The 15,366-nt window shown below is 47.8% G+C and overlaps 1 protein-coding gene across 4 annotated transcripts; it reads right to left on the reverse strand.

Annotated features, from left to right (window-relative positions):
• B4GALT3 (beta-1,4-galactosyltransferase 3) lies at positions 3 to 6,178 on the reverse strand. Of its 4 annotated transcripts, none has more exons than XM_005677164.3 (8): positions 6,083 to 6,178; positions 5,111 to 5,256; positions 4,474 to 4,748; positions 3,732 to 3,967; positions 2,747 to 2,937; positions 2,516 to 2,638; positions 927 to 1,031; positions 7 to 793 (listed from the first exon to the last, which is right to left on the reverse strand). In XM_005677164.3, exons 3-8 carry the CDS (start codon positions 4,733 to 4,735, stop codon positions 520 to 522), a joined length of 1,191 nt encoding a protein of 396 aa, XP_005677221.1. In that variant the 5' UTR covers positions 4,736 to 4,748; positions 5,111 to 5,256; positions 6,083 to 6,178; the 3' UTR covers positions 7 to 519. The 4 variants fall into 4 exon arrangements, with proteins under 4 accessions (XP_005677223.1, XP_017901899.1, XP_005677221.1 ...); XM_005677165.3 differs by having other exon boundaries at positions 389 to 793; positions 5,827 to 6,177; XM_005677166.3 differs by lacking the exon at positions 6,083 to 6,178 and having other exon boundaries at positions 3 to 793; positions 5,111 to 5,339.

Consider the following 15,366-nt stretch of genomic DNA (forward strand, 5'->3'; position numbering starts at 1 on the left):
AGAGGCGAGACAAAGTCCTTTATTAGAAAATATATCAAAATCCCAGCCCCCTGAGCCAGGTCCGAAAGAGGGAGCTACTCCATTACTGGCAGAAAGTACCCAGGGAGGGGCTTCCTTCAAACACACTTCCTGGGAACCATAAATAGAATAAATATTCACAGAGGTCCCGGGAGAAGCCAGATCACTCTTCTCTCCATGGAAGAAGAAGGGATTTGGGGTCCAGCCCTGCTCCTACCCCATGGGCAGGGGACTCCTAGGAGTCATCACATAAGTCATGACATCAAGGATTCACAGTCATAAGCCCTGGCAGGTGACCCTAGAAAGAGAGACCCCCCAGGGCCAGAGGAGCCCAGCTCCAGTCCAGCAGTGAGGAGAGGCCCCTGCCCCCAGCACAGCAGTAAAGTTCAGTTCCCCCACATCCCTCTAAGAACAGTGAGGAGCTGAGGGTGGGGAAAATATAACCCCTCTGATTCAGTTTCATGATTAAAGTGGGAAAGATTCAGTTTCATGATTAAGGAGTCAGTGTGAACCATGGGGAGCTGTGTGGTTGGCAGTAGGCAGAGGGCCAGGCCTGGCTGGGGGCCGGCGATGCAACATCTCCTGACGGAAGGCTTGGGAAGAACCAGGCGGGTAATGGGGACCAGAGGAAGTCCGGGGACCCCGAGGGTCAGTTCCAATGTCTGCTGTGATGTTGGTATAGAGAGGGCCCAGCTCTCGAGACAGCAACTGGTATGTCAGTGAGTTCATCCCATCTTGAGTCCAGGAATTCTGGGTACGGACCAGGAGGTCAAATCTGAGGGTTAGAGATTGGAGAATGAGACCTGGAAAGGAACAGCCAGGAATCTAGAAACTTTTAGGAGCTGCCTGGCTAGGGTGTAGAGCCCTGAGGATTCACTAATAATTCCCAGGCAACCCTCCCGTCCTACCTGTGGGGGTTTTCCTCGTTGCCCTTATCTCCTCGGTGCTTCACCATCTTATAGTGTCCCACAGATGTGGGGGGACGAGAGATCTTCATCCCAGCCAAGCGAACCCTATGGGAAAAGCGAGGGCACCTTGGAGGATCCAGAGTGAAAGAAAGCTGCTGACAGGTGAGCAAGCAGAGCTAAGGCCAGCGAGGGAGGAATTGCAAAGAATAACTATTACTAACTCGATACAGGGCCAAGTACTGGAAGGGCAAACAGAAAACTCAGAGAAAGAAGGAAAGGCTGAAGATAAAGTAAAAGCTACTACTACTACTACTAAGTCGCTTCAGTCGTGTCCGACTCTGTGCAACCCCATAGACGGCAGCCCACCAGGCTGCCCCGTCCCTGGGATTCTCCAGGCAAGAACACTGGAGTGGGTTGCCATTTCCTTCTCCAGTTTTCCTTTAAAATTAGAGGAAGTTACAGTTCAGTACAGACAGGCAAAGTTGTATCCGACTCTTTGTGACCCCATGGACTGTAGCCCACCAGGCTCCTCTGTCCATGGAATTCTCTAGGCAAGAATACTGGAGTAGGTTGCCATTGCCTTCTCCAATGTAAAAGTTGGCTGTCTCCAAATCCTCAGGGCCTAGTGCAGGCAGCCTGGGGGCTATAAACAATTGGCAGAGGTAGGTTTGCACCTCCCACCTGTTTCCTCAATGGCTCCCAGGAGCTGCCTTTGCTGTCTGCAAAGGACAGGGAGAGGAACCATTTTGTCAAAAAAGGTAGGACAAGACTGGGAACCACAGACCCAAGCTCAGTAATTCTTACTGAGATTAGTGGTTGAGCGGCCTCAGCTCTGCTGCACTCCTGCCCCCCACCCACATTTAAGAAAAGGGTGGAACCAGGAAATCAGGACCTGGAAAGAAATGAACTCCAACTCTGACACACAGAAGCAAGAAGTGAGGATGGTTGGGGAAGGTACTGAAAGAATACGTACATTTAGAAATTGCTGGGTGCTTTACATACATACAGAAGACAAGAATTCATAGAGATGTCTTCCCAGAGGACAAAGCAGGAAGAGAGGCAAGGGGCCCAGCATATCAAGCCCAAATAGTCAAATGACATATGAAATTGGGTCAGCTGAGGCTGAAGGTCAAAATGTTTTACATGCTAAAAATAAGCTGGCATCATGCCAATGGCACAGGCCCTTTCTTTTTTTAAAAAAAAGTGATTCTGGACTATGTGGAGCAGAGCTTTTCCTCTTCCAGCTCTGCAGGAAGTGGCTTGGATGCAATCCTAGCAGAGGCAGGACTAAACAGTCTCTAGGCCCCTTTCCAGTTCTGGAATCCCATGATACTATTGGGATTGATTGTATTGATCTTGTCTTCTCTCCCGGGAATGTTACTAACCAGGTCTAAGGGACTGAAAGATAACAGAAGGGGGAGCAGCATGCAAAGCCTGACCTGGGTAGGCTGCAAAGATAAGGGAGAGGAATAGGCACCGTTCAGGACCAGGGAGCTAAATTAGTGTTAAAAGACTAGGGCTAGAGGTGGTCTTAGAGGACAGGGATCCAGGCTGGGGTTAGGGAAGAAGGCGGTGGCAAGAAGTCTGACCTGGTAGCAATGTCATCATCCTCACCACCCCAGCCCCAGTATTCATTGGGGAAACCATTCATCTTCAGGTACTGGTCAGGAGTGAGCGCCGAGACCCCGCCGAAGTACTGGGGATACGGGAGGCTGGGGAAAGAAAGATCCTTGGATTCCACACATCTTCTGGGAGCCATCCCTCCTTCTTCCACTGGCTGGTGGAATATCCTGCTTCCAGTACCCTCCCGTGCCCTCTACCTGTATCCAAACTTGTTCATGGCAACAGCAACGTGCCGAGGTCCTCGGGGGTCGCACACATACAGATTGTGGTCGTTCTCTGGCAGGAGATCCACATCATGCAGGAACAAGCAGTCCCATTCTTCATCACGCAGGGCCTCCCGCACCCCAACATTCAGCAGCTTTGCCCTGTTAAATGTTCCATTTCCAGCCTGGAAGATAATGGAGGAGAACCAACTAGGTCTATAGGTGGCATAGAGAAGAAGCATAAAAGTGAATGGAGGGAAGTCAAAGTGGGTTATGGGATGAAGAGGATGAACAGAAAGACAACTTGTTTTCTCATTCAACAAAAAATTTTCGAGCATCAGTATGTGCCGGATGGGCTTCCCTGGTGGCTCAGATGGTAAAGAGGGAGACATATGAATGTCCTCTTGCAATGCAGGAGACCCGGGTTTGATCTCTGGGTCAGGAAGATCCCCTGGAGAAGGGAATGGCAACCCACTCCAGTATTCTTGCCTGAAGACTCCAATGGACAGAAGAGCCTGGCTGGCACAGTCCATGGGGTCGCAAAGAACTGGACATGACTGAGCGACTAACACACACATGTACCTGACACACACATGCTATTATTTAGCATTTAATCCCAACAACCATGTGAAATAGGTGGTATATTCGTTACCACTCTTTGCCTCATTTTAGCAGGTTGGGTGTCTTGCTCAAGGTCACGTATGGAACAAATGGCAGAACCAGAACTTTAGCCGAAATCTATCCACTTCCAAATTCAACAACAGAAAAATCATGGAAGATTACAGGACAATGGGAATACCCTTAAGAAGCAGCATGGGGCTAACATGTTGGCAGAGCAGTGCAAGCTGCTGCTTTCTTAGGTTCCACAGTCTGACCCTCTTTTAATTATTTTGAGACCCATTATATGAGAGTGGAGTGGAATTTGCTTGAGGCTTCCTTATTAAAAAGAAAATCACAGTGGCGTGGGAACTGGGAGTACCTGGTGGATGACATAAATGCCATAAGCAAGCTGCTGGCGCTGCAGGAACGGATGCAGGTGGTAGAGCAGCAGGCGCAAGTGGTGCTCCCGGGCACGGTGGGGCACAATGATGGCTGTCCGGGACCGGGGCTCACACCTTGCAGGGCGGTATCGGCCCCCCGGTTCTACCCGGGGATTCCTCTCCACAATCTCTGCCAACGATGGCACTGGGCTAAAGGACACGGATACGGGACCCACTGTCAGGAGGGAATGACAAGGTCAGGGATTAGAAGGTCAAGGAGAACTGTCCCTGGCAGTCTGATTCTGGGACTTAGCTCCCCCAAGGGCTTGCTCAGAAATCTCACAAAACCTTGAGTTCCCCATCATTGGGACAACTTTGCAAAGTCTGGAAGGTGAAGGCTCCTCACCTAGCCTGCCTTATTTTAGGGTTCCTTAACTCTCCCCTGCCTCACAACGTTGGAAGCTTAGAGTCAGCAGGTGGAAAGATCAGGACTTCCAACTAACTCCTAATCCTACCCTGAGGCATGAAGAGCCCATAAACGGGCAGGCAATTGAAAGCTGTGGCTCAATCAAAGAACCCAAGTCGAAACTCCAAATTTAGAGTCCATTCTATCTCAACATTAGCCTACCTCCCAGTTCCATGACCCTCCAGTTTGAAGACCCATGGCTGCCATCCTGTACTTTTCCAAGCCTCTCTGTCCCCACACCTTGGCCTTGCCTTCTGCTTTCCTTCTGCACTCACCTAAGAGAGGAGATCGTTCGGGACAGTATGGCAGGCCTTGAGGAGCTGGGAGGCCCCCTGGGGCAACAGGGGCCCCAGGCAGGTGACTGAGGTTACTGTAGACATCATGGGGATGAGAATAGTCAAATGCCGGCTCCTGCTCTCGGCCAAAGAGGGCACTGAGGCTTCGAAAGCCCCCCAACGACAGGTACATCATGACTGCCAGCTGGGAGCCCACAAGCAGGGCCAGGGTGCAGGGCCGCTCCAGCAACCTCCGCAACATCCTGTGTTGGGGTCTGGATGAGAGAGAGAGGAGAGTTCTGGGGGTGGCGGGCAGGAAGGCAGCATGCCAGCAGAGAGATCATTGGGTATTGATGAAGGTGGTGGGCAGGGGTAAAGAGTAAAAGGGAAAAGAACCGAGTCACAGAAGGGAGCACACACCAATACAGAAAGAAACAGAATAACCAACGGCAGGCCGCACCACCTGTCACTCCCAGCCTCAGTTTCACTCTCCCCCACCCCTCCCTCAAACAGCTCCTACCACCTACTCAGTCCCCACCCCCGAGAGAATGCTTACATCATTCAAGTCCCAAGGCCATTCCAGAGCATTCTCTGGAGAACATTCCTTCCAATTTTAGAGGGGGAGAGATAGACTCACCTAGATTCAAACTGTCTTCTTCAGGATCATGGGGACTCCAGGAGGTCCCAGGGGAGCAGAGATGTGAAGCATTATATAAAATTGGAAACGCAACAGAGGACAGAGACAGGCTCCATCCAGCACGCCAACAGCAATCTTGGGACCAGCTGGAACATAAGTGGTCAAGGATAGCCAGCCACCCTCAGAGGGGCAGAGGGCAGGAACAGGGTGAAGCCGGCTTCCCAGCTCGGGAAGCGGGAAGCGAGCGAGGGAAAGTGCTTGGAGAGAAAAGGGGTGGAGCAGGAGATGCTAGGTCCTCGGCTCTGCCCCAGCCATCCTATAGCGTGTCACATTCACTCGGTATTTAACCATCCCCCACGCCAACAGGACCAACCTGTTTGGGGAGTGGGGACAGGGCAACTACTGGAGATCTGGGTGAGGCAGTCCTAACAGGACTGTGAAGTGGCCTCAAGAGAACCCAGGGAGGCGGAAGAAACTGGCTGCTTTCCGTTCTTCACATTTATGGGAGCTAGCTCCGCAGGTGCAGGGAGGTGACCACCTGGGAGCTGCAAGCAAACAACCCCGGAGCGCGGCAGGAAATAGGATGGGGGTAGCGTCCTCTACCTTCTTCTACCTTTTTCCATCCTAGCGAGGGTGGGGGTCGGGGTTATTGATGAAATGAGATCGGGAGAGGAAGGGCTGGGCAGAACCTGTCAGAGGAACCTGGGCTAGCTCACCTAGAGGGGCGTGGTCATCGGTCTGGAAGGGGTTACAGCCCAGTTCTTTCGGAGCAGCCTCATCTCATTCCACGCCAACCTCCTCTGGCGATTGCTCTACCTTGCGAAGTGAGCCCGCCGGCCTCTGTCCGGACTTGCACTTAGGTCTCCCTCCTTGCTCAAGGCTGTTTACAGCCTTTACCCAAAACTTCTCACCTTCCCAATCTCCCAAACCTTTCTCCAGGGCCTCTCACCCCACCATCTCCAGCCTACACACCTGGCCTCCTGCCGCCCGTCGTCACCGCCACCCGGACAGCCGGGCAGGAATCGCTGCCGCCATCTTGGAAGCGGGCGCCGCGGGGGCGGGGCCTCGCGTCACGGGGCGGGGCCTCGGAGGGAGGTCGCCCAGGCGTGGAGCGCAGGGTCTGAGCACCGCAGGGATGGTGAGGCTCGCTTCAGGCCGCAGGCAATGAGAGGCTCGACCCTTTGGAAACCGGTGCGGGGGCTCTTCCCCACTGGACCGACTCCTAGCAGGATTCTATTCCCCACCCCTCAATTCAGTCTCTGAGTCGTGTCCGACTCTTTGCGACCCCATGGTCTGCAGCATGCCGGGCTTCCCTGTCCTTCACCAACTCCCGGAACTTGCTCAAACTCATGTCCATCGAGTCGGTGATGCCATCCAACCATCTCATCCTCTGTCGTCCCCTTCTCCTGCCTTCACTCTTTCCCAGCATCAGGGTCTTTTCAAATAAGTCAGTTCTTTGCATAAGTTGGCCAGAGTATTGGAGTTTCAGCTTCAACATCAGTCCTTCCAATGAACATTCAGGACTGATTTCCTTTAGGGTGGACTTTTTTGATCTTGCAGTCCAAGGGACTCTCAGGAGTCTTCTCCAACACCGCAGTTCAAGAGCATCAATTCTTCAGCGTTCAGTTTTAAGATCCAACTCTCACATCCATACATGACTACTGGAAAAACCATAGCTTTGACTAGACGAACCTTTGTTGGCAAAGTAATGTCTCTGCTTTTCAATATGCTATCTAGGCTGGTCATAACTTTTCTTCCAAGGAGCAAATGTCTTTTAATTTCATGGCTGCACTCACCATCTGCAGTGATTTTGGAGCCCCAAAGATAAAGTCTGTCACTGTTTCCACTGTTTCCCCATCTGTTTGCCATGAAGTGATGGGACCAGATGCCATGACCTTAGTTTTCTGAATGTTGAGCTTTAATCTAGTTTTATCACTCTCCTTTTTCAGAATCAAGAGGCTCTTTAGTTCTTCGCTTTCTGCCATGAAGGTGATGTCATCTGCGTATCTGAGGTTATTGATATTTCTCCCTTGATTCCAGCTGGTGCTTCATCCAGCCTGGCATTTCGCTTGATATACTCTGCATGTAAGTTAAGTAAGCAGTGTGACAATATGTAGCCGTGATGTACTCCTTTCCCTATTTGGAAGCAGTTTGTTGTTCCATGTCCAGTCCCCACCCCTAAACTTATAAAAACAGCCGGTCCAACCAGGACCTTCCTCGGGGCCAAGAGGGACCGAGAGGCAGGCTGGTCTGAATGTGATTTTCAACATGTCAATGGCCCCCCCTGCAACCTAGTGCCACTTATTATCAAAATTGTTTCCTGCTTGGGGTACATCTTTGCAGACCACTCTGGTGCAGTTTTGTATCCCCAAGGTATCCCTCAGGCCTTGAAATAGAAATGGTTCATAAAACAAGGAAACACTGAGGATGAAGAGGAGGTCAGCATCTGCTTTAATGTAAAAATGTGTTTCCCCAGATGTTAGAATAAGACGGAGGCTCCACTAATAGGCAATATATTTATCTTGTGGCTTCTACTACCCGCTTCGAATATTGTGCTCCTTAGAAGCAGATGATCACACTGAGAAAACTTTGAATAACTCACAGTGTCTGCCTCAGAAAGTTCACGTTCTTATGTGGGGATGGGAGGAGTTACACACAATATAGTATAATAAATATGATAACCTAGAAACTGCACCTCATTCACAAGTTGAAGTTTGGGAAAGATTTCCCAGAAGTGACAGGAAACCTAAAGTACATGTCCTTCTGTTGTATAAGTTTCTGTTTCCACGTGGCCATTTTACAACTCTGCAGGTAACTGACCCAATGTAAATTCTGTTGTCTGACAGAGGTTCAATTAACCCCCTCCTCCCGAATTTGTGGAAAAACAGTTTTGCCTTCATTTTCATATTTCTGTATCCCTGAATAAATGTGTCTATTCTTTTGTTCAGTTGCTCAGTCGTTTCCAACTCTTTGCGACCCCATGGTCTGCAGCATGCCAGGCTTCCCTGTCCTTCACCATCTCCCAGAGCTTGCTCAAACGCATGTCCATTGAGTCAATGATGCCATCCAACCATCTCATCCTGTCATCCCCTTCTCCTCCTCCCTTCAGTCCTTCGCAGCATCAGGGTCTTTTCCAGTGAGTCGGCTCTTTGCATCAGGTGGCCAAAGTATTGGAGCTTCAGCTTCGGCATTAGTCCTTCCAATGAATATTCAAGGTTGACTTCCTTTGGGATTGACTGGTTTGATCTCCTTGCTCTCTGAGCGACTCTCAAGAGTCTTCTGCTTGTTTCCTTGTGAGTTAAAACCTTTAACAGGTGTTCATTTTTGTATGTGTATTAACAAAAAGTCTCTCCTTGACCAAATTTTAAACAGGCCCCCTGAGCCCTCTTTTAGACCTCATCCTTGGGCCTATAACCATTTTTAGGAAGAATTCGATATCAGTTTAGCAAGAATCCCCTTACCTTTAATTTCTGATCTCCTTGTCCTGCTTTTAGCAAGAATTCTAAGTTGGTTTAGCAATAATCTTCTTATCCTTGATGTAATTTTCCATCCATTGACTCTTTCATTCTGCTCATCGGCTATAAATATCCATTTGTCCTTATTGTATATAGAGGGAATTCCTAATAATGTATTTTCACAGCCTTGAGAAACTCCACAGAAACAGCACCTAGAAAAACAGCATATATTAAGAAAATATGTTAATGGTTAGCGTTCATGTTTTTCTTAGAATAATATCCTTGTTACAAACCCCAAGGCCAGACCCAAAAGGGAGTATGACTGGGATCATGAAAGCATGGACCTTGGAACACCAGGTCGGAGTCAGGCATAAATATTGCTTCAGTTCAGTTCAGTTCAGTTCAGTTCAGTCGCTCAGTCATGTCCAAGACTTTGTGACCCCACGAACAGCAGCACGCCAGGCCTGCCATGTCCATCACGAAGTCCCAGAGTCCACCCAAACCCATGGCCATTGAGTCGGTGATGCCATCCAACTATCTTATCCTCTGTCGTCCCCTTCTCCTCGCTGCTTGTTCACTTGCTAATTGTTCCTAAGACTAGCCCAGAAGGGAGAGGCCTGGGGTAAAAATGAGGAGATCTGGACTCTGTCAGTGTTGTCCATGACATTTAGGAGTATGTGATTGAAACAGCATGTGTCTTGAGAAAGATAAGATCTGAGAAAGTCTTGTGGTCTACAATTAGGAATAAAAGCTGGACTCAGAGTGGACTCTGCACCTTAGTCCAATAGAGGCTGCAGGTCCCCTGACCCATTGCCCCGGATTTTGTGTTCTGTCTTCATTCTCGTTGCTTATTCCCGGACCATTAGAAAAACAACTGTATTCAGAGTTGGATCCAGTCTCTCTCTGACAGGGACAGTGTTGGCCCCTATTGCAATAATCCTGAATAAAATCTTTCTTACCATTTTAACAAGTGTCAGAATAAGTTTTTACAGAGTGACAGTTATAATTTTACCCTTTTCTGAAAATTATCTTTTAACAGATGGATTGTGTTCTAGACCAAGAAAACCATAGTGTAGTCTGAAAATGAGGAATAAATTAGGGCATTGGGGAAATTAAAAAATGGATCAGTAGAGCTAAACGATAGGGTGAGGGGAAGGATGAGAGATGAGACTGATGCGGTATATAGGTGCCAGATAATGAAAGAGTCCATAAGCCACATTAAAAGAGATTTTTATCCTGAGGGTAAGATGAAGGCATTAAAATGCTCAAAACAGAGATTTTAGGAAGTTTGCTCTGGTGGAAACGTGGAGCATTATCAGAGTGGTCAAGGCTGGAAGCAGGGACCTAGTAAGGTTACTGTAGAAACCCAGGAGTGAAATGAAGCTCATGCAAAGTAAGGTAATTTCAGCGGGACTAGAGGGAAGAAGACACCTTTGAGAACTTTGGGGAGACAAATAGGACTTGGTGATTGATGGCATGTGCCAAGTCAGGGAGTTAGAAGACTCCAGGATGAATCTTGGATTTCTAATGTGGACCAATGGACATTTAATGAGAAACAAAACTTAGAAGAGGCAAATTTGGGGGAAACAGTAGCGATGACAAGTTAAACTTTGGACTTAATGAGTTTGATGTGCCTGTGAAGGCTTATAATTATATAATGTTGGATTTCAGTACAACAGCAACTAGTTTTTTTTTTTTTTTGGCTGCATCAGGTCTTTGTTGCATCATGGGGAGTCTTTCCTTGTGGTGCACAGATTCTCTAGTTGTGGTGTGTGGGCTCAGGAGTTGCAGCATACAGGCCTAGTCACGCCAAGGTATATGGGATCTTTGTTCCCCAACCAAGGATTGAACCCACGTCCCCTGCATTGCAAGGCAGATTTTTAACCACTGGACCATCAGGGAAGTCCCACAGTGTCAGCTTTGAAATCTCTGGCTGCGTGATGTTGAGCAATACACTCTCTGGGTTCATCTGTACAGTGAACCCATCTTAAAGGGTTTTGTGATAATCAGAAGTATGGCAAAGGGCCAGCAAACAGTGGATATTCAATACATCTGAATTTTGAGCACAAAATAGGAGTCAAGTAAAAGCCCTACTTTTTTTTTTAAAGGTCTCACTATATAATGGAAAAGATAGACTTATACAGAAAATTGACACTTAACTCATCTAGAGGACTTTCCTTCCGAGCCTCTGCCCCTCCGCGGTGTTCTATTCTTGTAAAACTGATCTTCACCTTCTATCCCTCTACCATCTACCATCTTCTGACAACTCCTCTACATTCATTTGCAAGCTCCCTGTTTTCAGGAAACTTCACCTCCACTCCTTTACATGCAGGCCACACCCTGGGCTTAGTCATCATCTAGAATGGCTACATTTCTGAAACCGTGAATTCTAATATGCTGGTTTCTACCACAACATCCTGCCTTTTTGTATTCTGAATAAGTCATGGGGCCCCTAGAGGCCCAGTCATGACACACCACGTAACAGAAGACACCCAGTCGAATAACTAAAAATAATAATAATTTAAATCTCTACTTGGGCTTCCCTGGTGTCTCAGCGGTAAAGAATCCACTTGCCAACGCAGGAGACGTGGGTTCAATCCATGGATCAAGAAGATCTCCTGGAGAAGGAAATGGCAACCCACTCCAGTATTCTTGCCTGGAGAATCCCATGGACAGAGGAGCCTGGCGGGCTACAGTCCACACGGTTGCAAAAGTGTCGGGAGTCAAACACAACTTAGTGACTAAACAACAGCAACAACAAATCTCTACTTAATTTCTCTAGGAGACGTCAGAGGCATGGGACAACCGAGAGGGAAGCAAGAGCACATTCTAATGCACAGCTCAATGTCTTTAAAATCCTCCTCTGCCACTTAACATTTTTTACTGAGATGGCAGCTTCTTCCCAAAACTACCCCTTCCAACTCTACTCAGTTCCTTACAGGTATTATCCACCAGCTTCAAGTCTGTTCGCTTTATTTTGATTTTGCATAACGGAGAAGAGCTTGGGAGCTGACCTAGCAAGCAGAAATTCTTTCTTCTTCCACCACTAATCTACTCTCCACAAGCGCTTACAGTTTACTTCTCAAAGGGGAGGCAGACACCTCTAGGAACACTTCTGTGACCTCACACCCTACGACCCCCCTCTATCTTGGCACCTGTCACACATGTCTGGAATCTTTGTCTTACCCAAATGTCTGAGCCATCAGACTATTAACTCTCTGAGGACAGAAACCATGTCTTCCTTTTTATTATCCCCTGAATATAACCTAGTACTTTTGGCACAAATTTTTACAAAATAGCCCAAGTGATAATAATCTTATTATTACAATATAATATAATATTAGATAATATAATATAATATTAGATCAAGCAATTTAAGATCATGCCATTACATCTTGGCTCTTGCAAAGCTTAGATTCAGTCCAGCTCCAAAAATCTACGTCCTTTCCAGACACTGTGAGAGAATGATATGATTCCGGTTTATAAGCTAACGGTTTATTTATTGAACAGGTAAGTGTGATGAACAGATCATTTGCATAGGGGAATTAAGTCAATTAATTTATTCCCTCTGACCCATTTTCAGGCCTCAACTCTTGCATTTTCAGCTTCTCAGTGCTTACTTGCATCTATATTTGAACATGTGTGTCAACGTGTGTCACTGTTAGTGTATTTATTACTGGATCTGCAGGGCCTGTTGTTGGTTGCCCAAAGACTATGAGGGATGCCTTGGATCTACTTCCTCCCCTTCCTTTCCTTCCTAAAGCTACTTGAGTACTCAGGGCCTGTCCCCATATAAGGTCCTGTCTCAGGAGGTTTTGCAGCATTGTTGCCCGCCCCATCCCCTCCCGCCCCAGCTTCTTTCAGAGTGGCTTTTTAAGAACTGGTGGTTTCCTGCAGCTGTCAGCTGGTTACTCTTGTTGCCAATGGTTTTGGCTTCCCCCCAGCAACAGTCAATGAGGAAGGTGTTCAACTGGTTCAGAAGCACCCTCTTAGACATGTTAACAATAAAATGTTAATACATTAAGGTCTACTCTCTTCCTCCTTCCTCCTCCCCAACAAGTCCTGACTGTGAGATGAAGGTTTTGTCACTTACCATCAATCTGGTATTTTAGAAAATAAAATATTATAATACTATGTGAAGAGTAAAGAAGCGGGGCTAGAGAGGGGGTGGAAATGTAAATTAATAGCTCATTCCACAGGATACACCCCACCCCAAACCCTGGCTCTCCCACTCCCACCACAAAATTAGTGATTGGACAAATGCCCAGATTCCTTCTGCTCTAACCGCTAAAACAGAGAATCTCTGGGACAGAAAGATTTAAAAGAAATTGGCCCAACTCACAGCTATTGCTTCAGTCTTCTCCCCTACCTCAAACACACAGTCACCCTTGCCATCCTATAAAATAGTTGTCTCTGCTTGAACTTCTGAAAGGACTGGGCTCTCCCAGCAGTCACTGATTCTTCTTTCTTCAGCTCAACATTGTTCTTTTTCCCTTAACGACCAGATATCTGAACTGTCTCCATGCTTTCCTCCCTCCTGTTATTCTTGTTTCTCCTCTGTTTGTCCATCCATACCCCAGCTCAGCCCCATGAAGGCAGTAGATTAAGCAGACTAAGGAGTCAGGGCTCATCCTGGCTCTTCAAGGGAGGTATGCACTCTTTAATCCATAGGAAGAACTTGCTGGACTCCTGACATCAGGATGTTAGGCAGTCTATGGCCTGGTTCTGGGAAGGGTGCTATGATGAGAACATTCCGGAAAGGGTGGGGCCTTGCTTGGGGTTTAGGGCCAGAATGCCCATCACTTCTCTTTGAGGAGCAGCTCTGTTTTGTCTTTCACTGTCTAACTCCACCCACCTACCCGCCCAATCATACAGGTGGCCTCTGAGCTCAGCGCCTTCCCGGGAAAAACATCTTCACGGCAGTCAGAACCTTATTCAGTGAGAAAAGGGCTTTCTCTTAAAATAGTACATATGAAAGTGATTTACAAAGTGTGAATTACCATAGACACTAAAGAAGCATGAGGAGGGGTATCACGATTACCTGTTCATAAGGCCCAGCCCAGGACATATTGGACCACACTGCACAGCATGCAGGATGTAAGTTAGTTCTCTGACCAGAGGTCAAATCTATATTCCCTGAAGAGGAAGCTCGGAGTCCTAACCATTGGACCACTAGGGAATCCCAGGACTCATCCCCCTGAAACCTCATAGTCCACTGAAGCCTGGGCATCAGTTCAGTTTGCCCTTATCATACAGTTCTTCATATTATCCTATCTTTCTCTTTGCGGAGGTATACTACAAAACATTTCCCCAGATTGCAGTGAGCATCTTTAGCCATGTATTGTTTGTGTTTGTACCTCAGGTCTACTTAGCACCGAACTTGGCTTATTATACCATTAGCTCATAGTATTGGTGGCCCAATTTTGCTACTTAGGTGAAATATTTGAAGATCACTCTGGCCTTGTCCCCTCTCCTGTTTCTCCCTCCTCTAGCCTGGCTGATAGGAGGGCGGGAGGAAGGGCCAGGGCCGAGCACAGCAGCGGGGCCATACACGATGAAGAGAAGAGATGGAGCGGAGCAGGGGCCTGCCCCGTTCCCAGTGAGTGCCATGCTTGGTGGCACAAACTCCAGTGCACTGTGCAAGGCACTGCCTGGTACAGACGCGAGCAACAAAGCCCAGCCCCAGTGAGCACGGCACACACTACCGCCACTCTCCATGGCTTGCCTTAATCCCCTAGTCCCAGCACTATATCCCAAGCAACGTGTGGCAGCCCAGCCAGGAGCTACTACGGCAGAATGAAGCACCTCTATTTTCCCTGCTTCTTCTTCCTCCACTTCCACCTCAGGGTCTTCTTTACCTATAGTTCCTCCCTCACCTCCACATTTAGGCCTTCTTCAATCCCTAGCAGTCCTGCTACTGCCTCAAGACCCCAAATTCTTGCAGGGTCTACCTGCCACCCTATCACAAGCCTGTTCCTTTAATCAAAGTCACCCAGTCAGAAGAAAAAAGAAAAAATAGAATTGTTTAGTACCCAACTGCCCTTCAGGTGTTTTCTGCCACCACTGAACACTTGGTTCCCCCTTGCCTCAGCTTCTCAATGCCTTTTTTTTTTTTTTGCCCTCCTGACTATCTCCCTCACCTCTTATTAAATTCCATTCTAACCTCATGTCTTCAAAGAAGCCTGCTAGGTTTACACTGGTTTCTAAGGACTCTGTGTCTGTTACTCAGTACTCACAAGGGTAATTCACATGGGTACAGTCTTCACAGTTTTGAAAATACTGTAACATTTGTTCAGGATAACCCTGTGGGAAGAGGTATTTTTAGCCCTCTTGCACACATGAGCAGCCTAAGGCTCAAAATCTGTGACTTATCCACCACTACCAGTTAATAAGATGCTGAATCCCAACTCAGATTCAGACCCTGCTCCAGTGGTCTTTCTGAAACAGCTTCCCCAGGACCCCCTTACCTAGCACTCTCATTACTAAGCACTGTTTGTATGTATTGACATAGTTGTTCTTGTTATTTTTCACCTTCATGTTCTTGTCAACTGTGCTTGTTCTGCAGTGTTTATTAAGTCTCCCCGTGGTTGGGAGCCTCCAGGAATCAGGGACAGGATTGTCCTTTCTCTGACAGTCCTTTAAAATCCAGGCTAGGGCTCAGCCAACCAGGAATTGAGCCTGAGGGTGAGGCCAGGCACCACTGATGCGGATCTTTGCCACCTTCAGATGCACTGCAGACTCTGGAGACAGTGGAGCTGAGGACAGCACGGTGGTGGTAATAACAACGGAGGACGGCTGACA

This window comes from Capra hircus, chromosome 3, assembly GCF_001704415.2.
Source record: "Capra hircus breed San Clemente chromosome 3, ASM170441v1, whole genome shotgun sequence".
In the NCBI taxonomy this organism is placed as follows: Eukaryota; Metazoa; Chordata; class Mammalia; order Artiodactyla; family Bovidae; genus Capra; species Capra hircus.

Coding starts and splice junctions, on each gene's coding strand:
- B4GALT3 (XM_005677166.3), bottom strand. CDS start 4,735: ATGTTGCGGAGGTTGCTGGAGCGGCCCTGCACCCTGGCCCTGCTTGTG. Junction 1,032..2,515: donor GATGATGACATTGCTACCAG/GTCAGACTTCTT, acceptor CTTTTCCCATAG/GGTTCGCTTGGCTGGGATGA. Junction 794..926: donor AACGAGGAAAACCCCCACAG/GTAGGACGGGAG, acceptor TCTAACCCTCAG/ATTTGACCTCCTGGTCCGTA.